Source organism: Melanerpes formicivorus, unplaced genomic scaffold, assembly GCF_026170545.1.
Source record: "Melanerpes formicivorus ecotype bairdi unplaced genomic scaffold, bMelFor1.0.p_v2 SCAF_49, whole genome shotgun sequence".
Classification (NCBI taxonomy): Eukaryota; Metazoa; Chordata; class Aves; order Piciformes; family Picidae; genus Melanerpes; species Melanerpes formicivorus.
Window position 1 is genome coordinate 4,686,540 of NW_027142401.1, and position 13,875 is coordinate 4,700,414.

Below are 13,875 nucleotides of genomic sequence, written 5' to 3' on the forward strand. Positions count from 1 at the left end.
CATTCCAGGGCTTCACCACTCTCCTATTCTCTACATTGTGATTCTTGCTTGAACTTGGAAAACACTTTTCACCGTTAAACAGCAAAATACATTGTAGAAATGATTGCTTGCTTCTGGAAAAAAACCCAGCAGGGCTCCTATGATTAACTCATCTATGGCTCTTAATTGAACTTGTTATCAGATGAAGTTGTGATGGGATGAGTCAGGGAAAGGATAAACATTCACAGAAATACTGAAATTTTCAATTATTGTAAAGCATATAGAGTAATACCTATGAAAAAAAAGGGTGTCAAGTATTTAAAGTAATAATGGCTATTTCTTCTCACCTGTGATGACAAATATCAGTAGCAGGCTACATTAAAACCTTAATAAATAAATGATGATGATGATGCCCTGTATAAAAATTGTACTGCCAGAAACACTGCAAAGTTTGCTGAGAATCTTGGCATATGTCTATTTAAATAGACTCCTATACCAGAGCATGTTAGAAGAGCAATTGTAGTGGCATTCATTATTCCTTTCACTACACCAAAATTCATTAGTGGCACTGTGCAAAATGCATTAATGATACACATATCAGGAGACAGAGCACCCCTTATGCCTTTTCCATTTGATACACAGTTATCATCGTTGCCATCCTCAATTCTTTTGCCTATAGATGCTCATGCACCCATGAGACTTCTAGAAAACCTATTTGACTTTAAGGAAGTCAGAATCTGTGCTTTTCAGCTTTGACTTCCTTTTTTTTTCCCTGAGCTATGACTTTTTAATACAGAAGGAACTTCCAACAAGCACATTATTTTATACCAAAAGAAGTTTCTGTCTTGTCACATATCATACAGGGTTAATATCTTCTCTTTCTCTGGAATACAACTGCCTAAAAAGGTCAGCTACAATACAGCGAGAATCAACTGCTTAGGAATATGACACCAAAAGAAGATAAAGGGATGTACATTTCCCAGTTTTGATTAAAAATAAATTGATTTATCCCATAATTTAGATTAGGATTTATTCTACAGTATTTTGTAAACTGAATAGTTAAAACAGCATTATATTTCTGCTATCTAAATTAATCTGCTATCTAAATTAATCTATTTCTATGAGGAGAGGCTGAGAGACCTGGGGCTTTTTAATCTGGAGATGAGAAGACTGAGAGGGAATTTAATACATGTTTATAAATATCTGAGGGCTGGGTGTCAAGAGGGAGGGGACAGGCTCTGCTCACTTGCACCCTGGGATAGGACAAGGGGTAATGGATACAAACTACAGCACAGAAGGTTCCACCGCAACATGGGGAGGAACTTCTTCACTGTGAGGGTCACAGAGCCCTGGAACAGGCTGCCCAGAGAGGTTGTGGAGTCCCCTTCTCTAGAGACTTTCAAGACCCGTCTGGATGTGCTCCTGTGTGACCTGTGCTAGGTTCTGTGGTCCTGCTCTGGCAGGGGGGGTTGGACTCGATGATCTTCAGAGATCCCTTCCAATCCCTACCATCCTGTGATATGACTATTCCATTATTAGTTACGAGTTTCAGAAGTCTTCCTAGTAAATGTGCAGCTGGAGCACATTCAGGAGATAGGCATGTACTTCTTAAGCCATCAACAAATGCAATAAGAAGAAACACATCAGCTATGACGTGGAGAAAGGGGTACTGCTGCTTCATTAGCATGACAATACAAGGGTTTCATGTGTGTCCCTTGCTACTGTGTGCATATATGCTGCCTGTTGGTGAGGAGGTACTGTGACAAGAAAGCCAGACCACCAAAAGATAGTGAGGGGCAGCACAATCCTCACAGGGGAAATTAAAGCAAATTCCACAAATCAACAGAGAAACTCCAAGCAAGCTGGCAATATTTTCTTCACACAGCTGCAGCAATGAATATGGCAAGCATCAAGTTAGAGCAGGCCATTTGCTGCACACAACTGATGTGTGCTGATACATTTAGTGGATTATTAATTTAATATACTACAATATAGAAACATATCATAATGGTATTCCAAGCAAAGAGAAAACAGAGCAGATGAAACCTTTACAAATCATTAACAAAATCAAACCTTCAAAGCATTTTATTATCTAAGTTTGCTAACAGAAGCATCAAAATAGCATCAGAAAGAGGAGTATGTCAGAATACGTCAGCCTCAGAAAGTTAACTTCAGCTTGCACAATACGTACCCAAAGTCAGGACAGAGTATAAAAGGGAGATGAGCAGAATTTCCTGTATCCATGCAACCATTATTATACTATTCACAGGTACTACCCATTGCCACATCACGATTAACAGGCTAGTGCAATGAAGAAAAAAGTTGCAATCAGGTTGCATGAAGAGACCTGAATGTCCCTGCTGATTGCAAATGACAGCTGATTCTTTTTCAGTTGCATCTGTACCTAGAAACTTGGAGGATGGATAAGTCCTCCTTGGAAACAGAAGGGCCAAACTCACTGCCAGTTCCTTCACAACCCATATGTGAGTAAATCAATATAGTCCCAGCTTAACTAAGAGTTCATTGTTGTTCATCACCGCAAAGATCTACAATGTCACATGTCAATACTCCTCAAAAATCACAGTATCACAGTATAACTAAGGTTGGAAGAGACCTCGAGGATCATTGAGTCCAACCTATCAACACAGACCCCATGACTAGACCATGGCACCAAGTGCCACGTCCAATCTCCTCTTGAACGCCTCCAGGGATGGTGACTCCACCACCTCCCTGGGCAGCACATTCCAATGACGAATTACTCGCTCGGTGAAGAACTTTCTCCTCACCTCGAGTCTAAACCTCCCCTGGCGCAGCTTGAGACTGTGTCCCCTTGTTCTGGTGCTGGTTGCCTGGGAGAAAAGACCAACCCCTTCCTGGCTACAACCACCTTTCAGGTAGTTAGGGAAGCACAGATTAAGACGAACTCTACTCTGAGTCAAAAGGTGCCCACCCAGAGTTGCACAGCACAGTGAAAGAAACCACATGCTTAATCATAGAATCACAGAATAGTTTGGGTTGGAAGGAACCTCTAAAGGTCATCTAGTCCAATCCCCTCTGCAGTAGGCAAGGGCATTCTCAACTAGATCAGGTTGCCCACAGCCCTGTCAAGCCTCACTCTGAATTATCTCCAGGGATGGGGCCCCAACCACCTCCCTGAGCAACCTGTTCCACTGTTCCACCATCCTCATGGTTAAGAACTTGTTCCCAACATCCAAGGGAGGTTGTAGACAGGCGGATGATGGTCTCTTCTCCCAGGCAGCCAGTACCAGAACAAGAGGACACAGTCTCAGGCTGTGCCAGGGGAGGTTCAGGTTGGATGTTAGGAAGAAGTTCTATACAGAAAGAGTGATTGCCCATTGGAATGGGCTGCCCAAGGAGGTGGTGGAGTCGCCGTCATTGGAGGTGTTCAGGAGGAGACTTGATGGGGTACTTGGTGCCATGGGTTAGTTGTTTAGGTGGGTTGGATTGGTTGATGGGTTGGACACGATGATCTTGAAGGTCTCTTCCAATCTGGTTTGGTTTATTCTAAATAAAGGTTTATTCAATCTAAGTCTACTCTTCTCTAATTTGAAACCACTGCAGGCATGGATATATCCACACACTGATGCTGGCTTTGAAATTAACAATTTCTACTGTCTACTGTGGTAAAAGGAGAGTGAATACAAAAGTGTAGAGCTTGAAATGTCTTCTGTTTGACAGAAGCCTCAAGTACTTCTGTTCCCTTGAGATCCACATTTAACTTACCTTTCACTATCCATCATCAAAGTTCCAAATAAACTAACAGTGATCCAGTGCATTAGACACTCCTAAGTAAACACAAAGTAACTTTGAGCAGATCACTTCAGAATTCTCTTTCATTGACCCTGTTAGAGCTGAGCACACATGAAAAGCCTTGATTATCAGCTTCACTTTTCTAGCTGGGTCTCTGCTTTGCTGTACCTTCTGAAATACAGTTTTTCTGCTCCCTTTTTCCTTCCCACTTCAAGCATATTGTTTTCACTACTCTAAGCCCTCTTTTTCTTTGCTCCAGCAACACCCCAACACAACGAAAGGCCACTTTGATCAATGAGTCCTGTCTTCTGCAAAAGAGATTAAGTCAGGCAGGGTTCTCCAGAAAAGCTATTTAACCGCAGACCATAAAATACCCTTGCCTGCATGCCCTGCAGTCCACAACAATCTTAAAAGCCTGTGGAGAACTGCTACAGCCATAGCTAAAATAAGCTGCAGGAAAAAAAAAATAAAATAAAAAGAAATCAGGAGACACTAAACCCAATCCTTGATGTCTTCAATCCCCTGCTATTGCAGGAACACAATTAGATTCAACTTTCAAAATCCTAGTTAACAGACCATGTCCATGTTACAGGAAACATCCAACAGGCTAGCATTGTTCTATGAGAGAAATTCCTGCTTGACCTCAAATTTGGCCAGAGGTTGAACACCAAGAGCACGTCCATGACGTTTTTAAACCACTGACAGCCAGGCCAAACTTTGAAGTTCAACATTTTTTTTGCTGTTCTCCACTGACACAACTGGCTTGACCATAGCCTAATTCAAGCCAGGGAACTTTGTACAGTTTTTCTAATTTCATGCCAAGCAAACAGCTTCTAAATAACTGCTCGCATCCCCATTTTAAAAGTAGTGTTCACTGACTTTCTTATACAGAGAATACAGAATTAACCAGGTTGGAAAAGACCTTTGAGATCATCTCCATTGCCCACAATAGTAAACAGGTCCATCAAAATCTAGTTAAATAACTATAGTATAGTTTATATAACTATATACTTTATATATATGCATATAACTTTACATAACTATGTACAACATATATAGAATAGAATAGAATAGAATAGAATAGAATAGAATAGAATAGAATAGAATAGAATAGAATAGAATAGAATAGAATAGAATAGAGTAGAATGGAATAGACCGGCTTGGAAGAGACCTTTGAGATCATCGTGTCCAACCTATCACCCAACACCATTTAATCAACTAAACCATGGCACCAAGTGCCTCATCATTTTAGTGTTTAAAGTATCATATAAAACACTACAGATAAGATATACTAAAGCCAGGTGGAAAATTAATTTCACCTACTTAACAAAGCTGCCCATTAGCATCACTGCCCAATCAACCGGTGCTTCATAGTCTTATCATGTAACAAGACTAAACACACCAAGCCACACTACTTAATATATGTAATGCTTTCCACTTATCATGTTAACCATATTAGGAGACAAATATCAAGATTCTAATGGTGGTCACATTATGTCATAAGTGACAGGCAGTGCATTCATGCATGTAAAAAGTACAGTTTGAAGAACCAAGTTCAAAGTGAATGTGCAAGAACAGAATCACAGAATCAACCCGGTTGGAAAAGACCTCAGAGATCATCAAGTCCAACCTATTACCTAATACCTAACACGTCGTGACAACTAAACCATGGCTCCAAGTGCCACATCCAATCCTTTTTTGAACACCTTCATGGACAGTGACTCCACCACCTCCCTGGGCAGCACATTCCAGTGGCCAATTACTCTTTCTGTGAAAAACTTTCCCCTCACCTCGAGCCTAAACTTCCCCTGGAGCAGCTTGAGACTGTGTCCTCTTGTTCTGCCACTGGTTGCAGGGGAGAAGAGACCAACCCCACTGCCCTTAGGAATTTGCCATTTCCTAGACATTGAGCTGGCAAGCTGTGCCTAGGGAATTTATTACAACTTCCATATTCTGTTAAAAAGTCTCAACACACAAGTTTGTGAGGGTTTTTTTTTGGTACTGAAAGTTTGCTATCTCAAAGTAAATTGTTTTCCAATTGCTCACACCACTATACATCAATATAATGCTGTACAGCCATCACTTTTCATGGTATAATGATGATAATACATTTTGAATTCTTCGATTAATCCACTTGAGTAATGACAAGAAGATTGGACCTTTTCAAACATAAAAATGCAATGAATCAACATCAGTCATCTACAGAAATGGCACAAGCGTCACTCGCGTGATCACATCAAACATCATCCATCATTCACAGAAGCATGGAATAGTTTGGGTTGGAAGGGACCTCTAAGGGTCATCCAGTGCAAACACCCTGGCAGTGTGCAGGAACATACTCCATTAAATAAGGTTGCTGAGAGCCCTGTCCAATCTAATCAGAAATGTTTCCAAGGATGGAGCTTCTTCCACCTCTCTGGGCAGCCTTGGGTCAGTGTTTCACAACCCTCACTGTAAACATCCTTATCTGTAAACCAACTTCATCAAATATAAGCCAAAGCCCTGTATGTATCATAGTATCAGTCAGGGTTGGAAGGGACCACAAGGATCATCTAGTTCCAACCCTCCTGCCATGGGCAGGGACACCCCACACTAGAGCAGGCTGGCCAGAGCCTCATCCAGCCTGGGCTTAAACACCTCCAGGGACAGGGCTTCAACCACCTCCCTGGACAACCCATTCCAGGGTTTCACCACTCTCATGGTGAAGAACCTCCTCCTCACATCCAGCCTGAATCTCCCCACCTCCAGCTTCATTCCATATTCCATTCATTTACAGCCTTATCACTTGACAAATACGAGTAACTGTATCTTGGGTGGAAATTAAGCAAAGATTTCCTTTAGGATCAAAATTTTAACTTATCTTTCAACTTAGGAAATAAAAAGGAGAAAAATACTGTTCTTGTAGGTTTAGCTAGCAGGTATGCCACAGAATTCAATCTTAAGAAAGGGAGAAGTATAAGTGACTGACTTACCTTATGCTTTTTGATTTCTGGGTGGTAAACCTGTTCTTCCAAGAACAGTCCATTCAAAAATCCACAACAAAGAGCTAACTTTTTCTGACATCCTCACAAAGGTGCCAACATCATTTAGACAACAACTTGGTACTCTGAGCAACAAAATGTGTATGACAAAAATGTAACAAATTTCTCACCTTCAAGGACAGTAGCATCCATATCCTTCTTAGAACTAGAAAACAAAACTAGGTCACATGAATATTGGATAAATACTTCATATCTTTAAGGAAAGAAAGATCACTAACACCATGACATCACTATTTTAGAGAGTCTGCTCACAAAATGGTCATTAAAATAATTTTGGTAGCAAAAAAGTGCTAAGTACCTATCACAAAACATCAGAAAGGCAATTTTTGCAGCACTGAATCTATTCTTTACTTCATTAAATGAAGCTGATCTTCATCTGACTACTCTTCTGTGGGTTTAAGGTTCCTAAAGGCATCATCACCACAAAAAAAAAGGGGGGGGGGGGGAACAAAAGAGAATGTGTTTTCCCTATATTAATCCAACAAATCTATCATATGACAGAAAACATGAAGAACATATCTATAGAACTGCAAGGGAATGTATATGCCCTGGAGACCATTTGAATGAAAGGATACAAGTTTTGGTACAATGGGATTAATGATTTCAGTGCACGGCTTGCATTTATAGCTGTTGCACGAACCATAATAGGAAGAATTTTTCCATTCACAATAGCACCATCAAAGAGTGGACCGAAAAATGGGACCTGAACAAAAAGTTAAAGAAATTCAACACAAAGTAAGATGTTAGCTGCAACAATTAGCAATCAACATTAACAATAGAGCACTCAAATATTTCTCTCCCCCCGCCCCCCTCCTCATTGCTAGATAATCAGGCCAGTTATTGTGCTCCATGATGGATCTTTTCTCTTGTGGAAATATACAGCCATGTAACTGCTTGATATCCTTGGCAACAGATAACACAGCATTTGAAGAAAATTAAGAAACTATTTGAATACTATGTCTAATCAAAGCTTATTGCCAGCATTTGCTGCCAAAATCCTGGCAAGAGCCATGCAGATGATGTTTAGGAGGTCGAAAGGCTAGGTGACAATATTGTAGGTGGCAGTGAGCAAAAGGAATAATTATTCAATTTTTAAAATAGTATTTTTCATGGGTTTAGTTATAACATGTCCATAAGGACCAACTCAGCACACAGCTCTCACAAAATTGCTGGTGCACCAACCCTCACCTTCCATTTTTTTCCCTTCTTCCTTTTTTTCCTGCCTTTTTATGGTATCTATACAAGTGGATTGTAAGCCTTTTACAGGAGAAATCTGTGGTAATAGTTTGACCTTTTTGTGCAAAGCCTTATTTGTGAGATCAATAGAAAGCTTTGATGTTTAGTATAGGTAGTACTCAAAAGGTCTACACAACAGATAGAGAAAAATATCAGGCCAAAGCATAACACCTAATTTATCATCATTTTGCATTTAAAAACTCCCCAAAAAAACAATAAACCAAACACATTAAAAATCTGCTAAGTGTCTTCATTTCCTGTAGGTGTGAAGAAAGTTCTGAAGCTGCTAGCATAAAGCATGTGAAGAGTAAAGTGTACACTAAATATTCATCCTGCTAGGATGAAACCAAAGCTGCAAGAGGATTTTGGATCTCTGTATTATTTTTGTCATCAGTCATTTAATGGAGTTTTGAGGACACTGAAGTCTGATGGAAGGCACTGCTTTTTTCACATGTAAGGACCTCTTGTTGGTCTAACAACGATCCCCACTCCCAGCTGTTCTCTTTTTTCTTCCTACACACTCCAAATAACACAACTCATTGTATTTGAAATATTGAAAGAAAAAAAAGATATACTTATTAATTAAAAACATCAAAGAGTGGACTAAAAAATGGAACCTGAATAGAAAAATTAAAAGAAATTCAACCTGAAGTGACCCAGGACTAACAAGACTGTGTACTGGGTTATCATTTAATACCTATGATCAGACAGAGGCAGTCATACAGAAGGAATCCTATTTCTGTCATACCTGCTATATTAATATTTGTGTTTCTAGAAAGAACTTTAAATAATGAAGTATGGAAATGCATGGCAAGTGACATCACACAGAAGTTATTCAGTACAAACATTCATAGCTACTTTTACTCATTCAGTATTTTCTGCCCTAAACTGCTGTTTTAAGTACAGGGCCAGCACAGACGTTTGAGGAATAGTCACTAGAAAGAATGTGAGTTCGTATGCCCAAGAACTAAAAGGTCTTGTTTTGCTGAATTGATTTCCAAATCAAGTCAAGGAGAAAGTAAAAAACTATCTTTGAGGAGAAGAACAAAGAGGAGTATGACATGGGTAGAGAAAGTTGGGATAGGCTTATTATTCAACTCACAGTTACATATCAAATTAGATTAAAAAAAGCCTTTGCCAAGTTCATTTTAAGATTTAACTGATTACACAGAATATTTTAGCTTGGTTTCCATTTTATGATGCTAGCAGATATACCTGCAATTTCAAGTTATTGATTTTACTGTGCACTGCACTGACTGAGCAATTCCTCCCACCAACAATGCAACTGTCAATGCTAAAAGACACATCACCTTGTTGGATGGATCCAGCATACCAACACCTCGGATTACAAACAAAATTCGGTTCATATTAAACATATGAAGGAAACACAACAAACAAACAAACAAACCCAACCTTACCTCAGGCTTTTTCATGATCTGGATACTGAACATATGGTTTTTCATAGGATAGATAACTATAAGAACATCACCAAATTCTGTTGGAATTATTCCTCTTCTGTAATCTCGAGTATGCTCTGACCAGACAATGTGTACTTCATCGTTTCCTAAATGTCTTAGCTGGAAAAGCAGGGATTGAAACTCAGTTTAAATATATTATGCAGCCATATAGCTATACTAAATGCTCATACTTCAAAAGGACAAAAGAAATGAATAAGAAATTAATAAAATGAATAAGAAATTAATAAAAGAACCAAATTACACTACAGTTCTCCAGTGACAGTAGCAGTTCACAGCATTGGTTTGTGCTAGAGATTTTTTATACATTGGTGCCAGTGGCTATCTAAATTAAAAGCTGTGTAAATATCTGTTTTCTACTGAAAGCTCAAATTTTATTCTCTCAAGAATGCAGTGTGATTCAATCTGTTTTACTAAAATGCTTTGATTTCATAACATGTTGGCACAGGCAGCTAATGAGAAGAGAAGAGAAGAGAAGAGAAGAGAAGAGAAGAGAAGAGAAGAGAAGAGAAGAGAAGAGAAGAGAAGAGAAGAGAAGAGAAGAGAAGAGAAGAGAAGAGAAGAGAAGAGAAGAGAAGAGAAGAGAAGAGAAGAGAAGAGAAGAGAAGAGAAGAGAAGAGAAGAGAAGAGAAGAGAAGAGAAGAGAAGAGAAGAGAAGAGAAGAGAAGAGAAGAGAAGAGAAGAGAAGAGAAGAGAAGAGAAGAGAAGAGAAGAGAAGAGAAGAGAAGAGAAGAGAAGAGAAGAGAAGAGAAGAGAAGAGAAGAGAAGAGAAGAATTAACCAGGTTAGAAGAGACCTCCAAGATCATCGAGTCCAACCTACCATCCAACACCATCTAATCAACTAAACCATGACACCAAGCACCCCATCAAGTCTCCTCCTAAACACCTCAATTCTAAATGAACTTTTACAGTATATGAATTAATGTCTGTTTCAAAGTTATGTGTTTGAGCAGGCTTTAACCTCATCATTCTGGCCAATTTTCAAACTGGTTGCTACAAAACATAAAGCTTTAAAAGGAGAATTTTCTGCAGCTCCTAGATTAATGACATGTTTGTTTCCCAAGGAACCTGTATACCTTTGTAAGAAGAATACCCTGCCCCTCAAAGCCACAAAATGACTCCTGGTTTGGCTCAGGATGGCCAAGGAGGTTTCTCAAAAGCCCATGCTGTATATACTCAGTTGTAACAGTGTGATCAGATTAAGGAATATCATAAATTCTTTGAAATTCCCTGCACCAAAGCCGAAAAATGGTCCTTCTGCTAAACATTACCATCTAAAAACCAAATGTTAACATCATGGAGAAAGGCTTTACATGTGTCAACCAAATACATTCAGATCATTAAATGTGAGTTTCTTTCCAGTAAGGGCTATTTCTGAAAATTCAAGATTCTGGAATGTCATTTTTTCCCTCCTTGTGCATCACCAATTGTCTTCAGCCCCAGTTTTCAGTTTGCTTGCACATTTTTAAGTAGATAGAATCACCTTGATGTTATTCAAAGGACAGCATTGTGAACTGCTGTTAACAGGTTATATGCAGATACTAATCTGAGCACTTCCAAGAAGTTACTGTATCATTTTCTGTACTCATTTTCAGACCATAACTGCACTTTTAACTAAAGCAGAACATGCACACAGCCATCAGAGAGATTTCCTTGCAAATATTCACTTGTTTATACAGCAAAACCTCCTGGAATTGTCTTTGTTTTATCTGAAGATTTCTACTGGTTGTCAGCAGCAGACTTCAAAACCAAACCAAACCACCCAAACAAAAAAAAGAAGCTGCCTCTGCTTTGCTCTGCTAGATTTAAATTGTATCAGTCTGAAAAACAGGGCTGCATTTCAAGAAGAAAAGGATTTTCTTCAGTGTGGGACTGGGCAGAGCGCAGATGGCATCCAAACCCTACATCTTGTCTGATGTTCCACACAGCCATTTGTTTTGCATGGCTCAGATAAACATCTAATCTAACGACGACTGCAGCTCCTTTGAAGTGAGCTGTTCTTGCCTCTTCTGTAGACAGCTGAATTATTCTGAACAACACTGTGTCAGGGATGCTCTTGTGCCAACTGTAAACCCAGCTCAGCAGAAGAATTGCTTCTAACAATATTCACTGTACTGAGTTTTGTTTGACTAGATAAGAACAAAATCAAATAGCAGCCTCCATGACTGATGTGCAAAACGCAAACACCAGCTGCAGAAACCTTGGATGACACTTAACAGTGATGAATGTCATAGAAGACAGCTAACTGTGGGATTGCTCTGAAGGGCTGAACCTCTACTACTTTCCTCAGTGACGTGCTGGTCTGTTGAACTATGACAATGACAGGAGGGTATGAGGGACTGCTGTGTCTGCACTTACATGTAAGTGCTCAGGAAGGATCAGGCTGCCTAACTAAAGAGAAAGCAAGAGGCAAATCAGTTGAGACATGAAATTTTGTGAAACATGAGAAAACAACACGATCCTAGATTGAAGGATGGTCACCTGGTGCACTGACTGAACTAACCTCATTGAACTCAGTTCAGGAAGGATATTGAGGTACTGGAGCAGGTCCAGAGGAGAGCAATGAGACTGGTGAGGGGGATGGAGGGAAAGTCTTATGAGGTGAGGCTGAGGGAGCTGGGGTTGTTCACCCTAGAGAGTATTTAGAGGGGACCTTATCACTCTCTACAACTCCCTAAAAGGAAGTTGTAATCAGGTGGGGGTCGTGCTCTTGTCCCAGGCAACTTGTGACAGGACAAGAGGGCATGGCATGAAGCTGTGCCAGGGGAGGTTTAGGTTGGATATTAGGAAGAAATTCCTCACAGAAAGGCTGATTAAGCACTGGAATGGACTGCCCAGGGAGGTGGTGGAGTCATCATCCCTGGAGGTCTTTAAGAAAAGATTGGATGTGGCACTTGGAGGCATGGTTTAGCTGATTTTGTGGTGTCAGGTCATAGGCTGGACTTGATGATCTCAGAGGTGCTTTCCAGCCTCAACAATTCTGTGATTCTGTGAACTGACTGCCCCAAACCCAAAACCAGGACCATTGCACCCATCATCACACTGCACAACTGCTAGTTCAGCAATACTGAACTATCTTCTAGGAGAATTAGCCCTCCTTTACTCGGGTTTGGGTTCAAAGATAACAAACTCCTACACAGTTAGAAACAAGGGACAGTGACAGTGCACATGCCAAACAAATGGCTTTAAAATCCAAGGCACTTAAGAACTTAAGACAGTTCAGCTTCTTGAGGGTGTCACTCCCTCTGGATTTCATTTATCAAAGGTCACTCCTGTGTACCTGTTACTGCTGCTAATCAGACAGGACATCAGGTCTTTCACTTCAGTGAAAGCTCCCCAGATGAAGCATCACCACTGACACATGCTTTCACATCAGACAGACATGGATCTTGGTGTGGTAAAAGTGTAAAGTGGTTATTTCAGGAGGAAGACTACTGATGAAGTACATATATTTTCAGATGCCAAGTGAACTGAAGCCACCAGTGATTTTCTCCTCAATTTTAAAGTTTGTTTTATACTCTCCTAGATGTGTGAGGATATAATCCAGGCTAAAAGCACCAACTTCTTCAGAGGAAAAGGAAAAAGAATCTGAATATTCCAAGGAGTTCCAAGTCCTGTCAGGTGTATTTCACCTCGTGATTACTACCAAGAATGAGTAAAGTGTAGAATAACATCTCTGTGGCGTATAATGGATTGACAGTCAAAATCAGGTGATGCAAGTGGGTGGATGATGGTATAAACCACCAATGGTGGTTTATAAAAAGATGTAAAGTACTCAAGATGGTAACTGTGATCAATGCCTTGCTTCCATTATAGAAAGTAGAAGACTGACAAAAATAACAGACAAGTAAACCAAGAACGGATGTTGCTGATTTCATCTTTATGTTTGGAGAGTAAATCATTCTCTTCCCTTTTCAACAGTTGATCAGAAGAAGCTCTGACACTAACAAAAGCACTCCTCATTGCATCTTTTGGATGCCCTCACCTTGGTCAGCAAGTAAAGCTTACAAGAAAGCTTGAATGGTGGTAACTTGGTTTATCAACAACACATAAATCATGGAAGAGATCCAATACCCAAAACTGTCTTGAACAGCTTTCCAAGGTCTGCTAGGTCTTGAATAAACCTTTTAGAAAGAATTGCAGGTTTTCTTGACTTTTCAGTTCCCTACCAAGGGACCCTGAAATTGAGCAGTGCTTCACATCAAAGCCTTCCTGCAAGCACAACAGACATTTGGAGAATCCATCATTCACTGCCATTATTACAGCCCAAGAGAGCCAGAGTGTGACCTCTTTCAACTTTAATCTGGATTCTTTATGTCCTTGGAATTGGAAGCATCACAGAATTCAGTGTCCTGGACACAAATAGGACAGA

General features: G+C 40.0%; 1 protein-coding gene across 11 annotated transcripts in view; it reads right to left on the minus strand.

Annotated features, from left to right (window-relative positions):
* RALGAPA1 (Ral GTPase activating protein catalytic subunit alpha 1) overlaps window positions 1-13,875 on the minus strand; it is a 155,809-nt gene that overhangs the window by 28,304 nt on the left and 113,630 nt on the right. For all 11 annotated transcript variants that reach the window (XM_068160385.1, XM_068160384.1, XM_068160383.1 and 8 more), the window contains 2 exons: window positions 9,446-9,604; window positions 7,367-7,494 (listed from right to left, as the gene is read on the minus strand). In XM_068160385.1, the coding sequence (XP_068016486.1) occupies window positions 7,367-7,494; window positions 9,446-9,604 (287 nt within the window). The remainder of the gene's footprint in view (window positions 1-7,366; window positions 7,495-9,445; window positions 9,605-13,875) is intronic.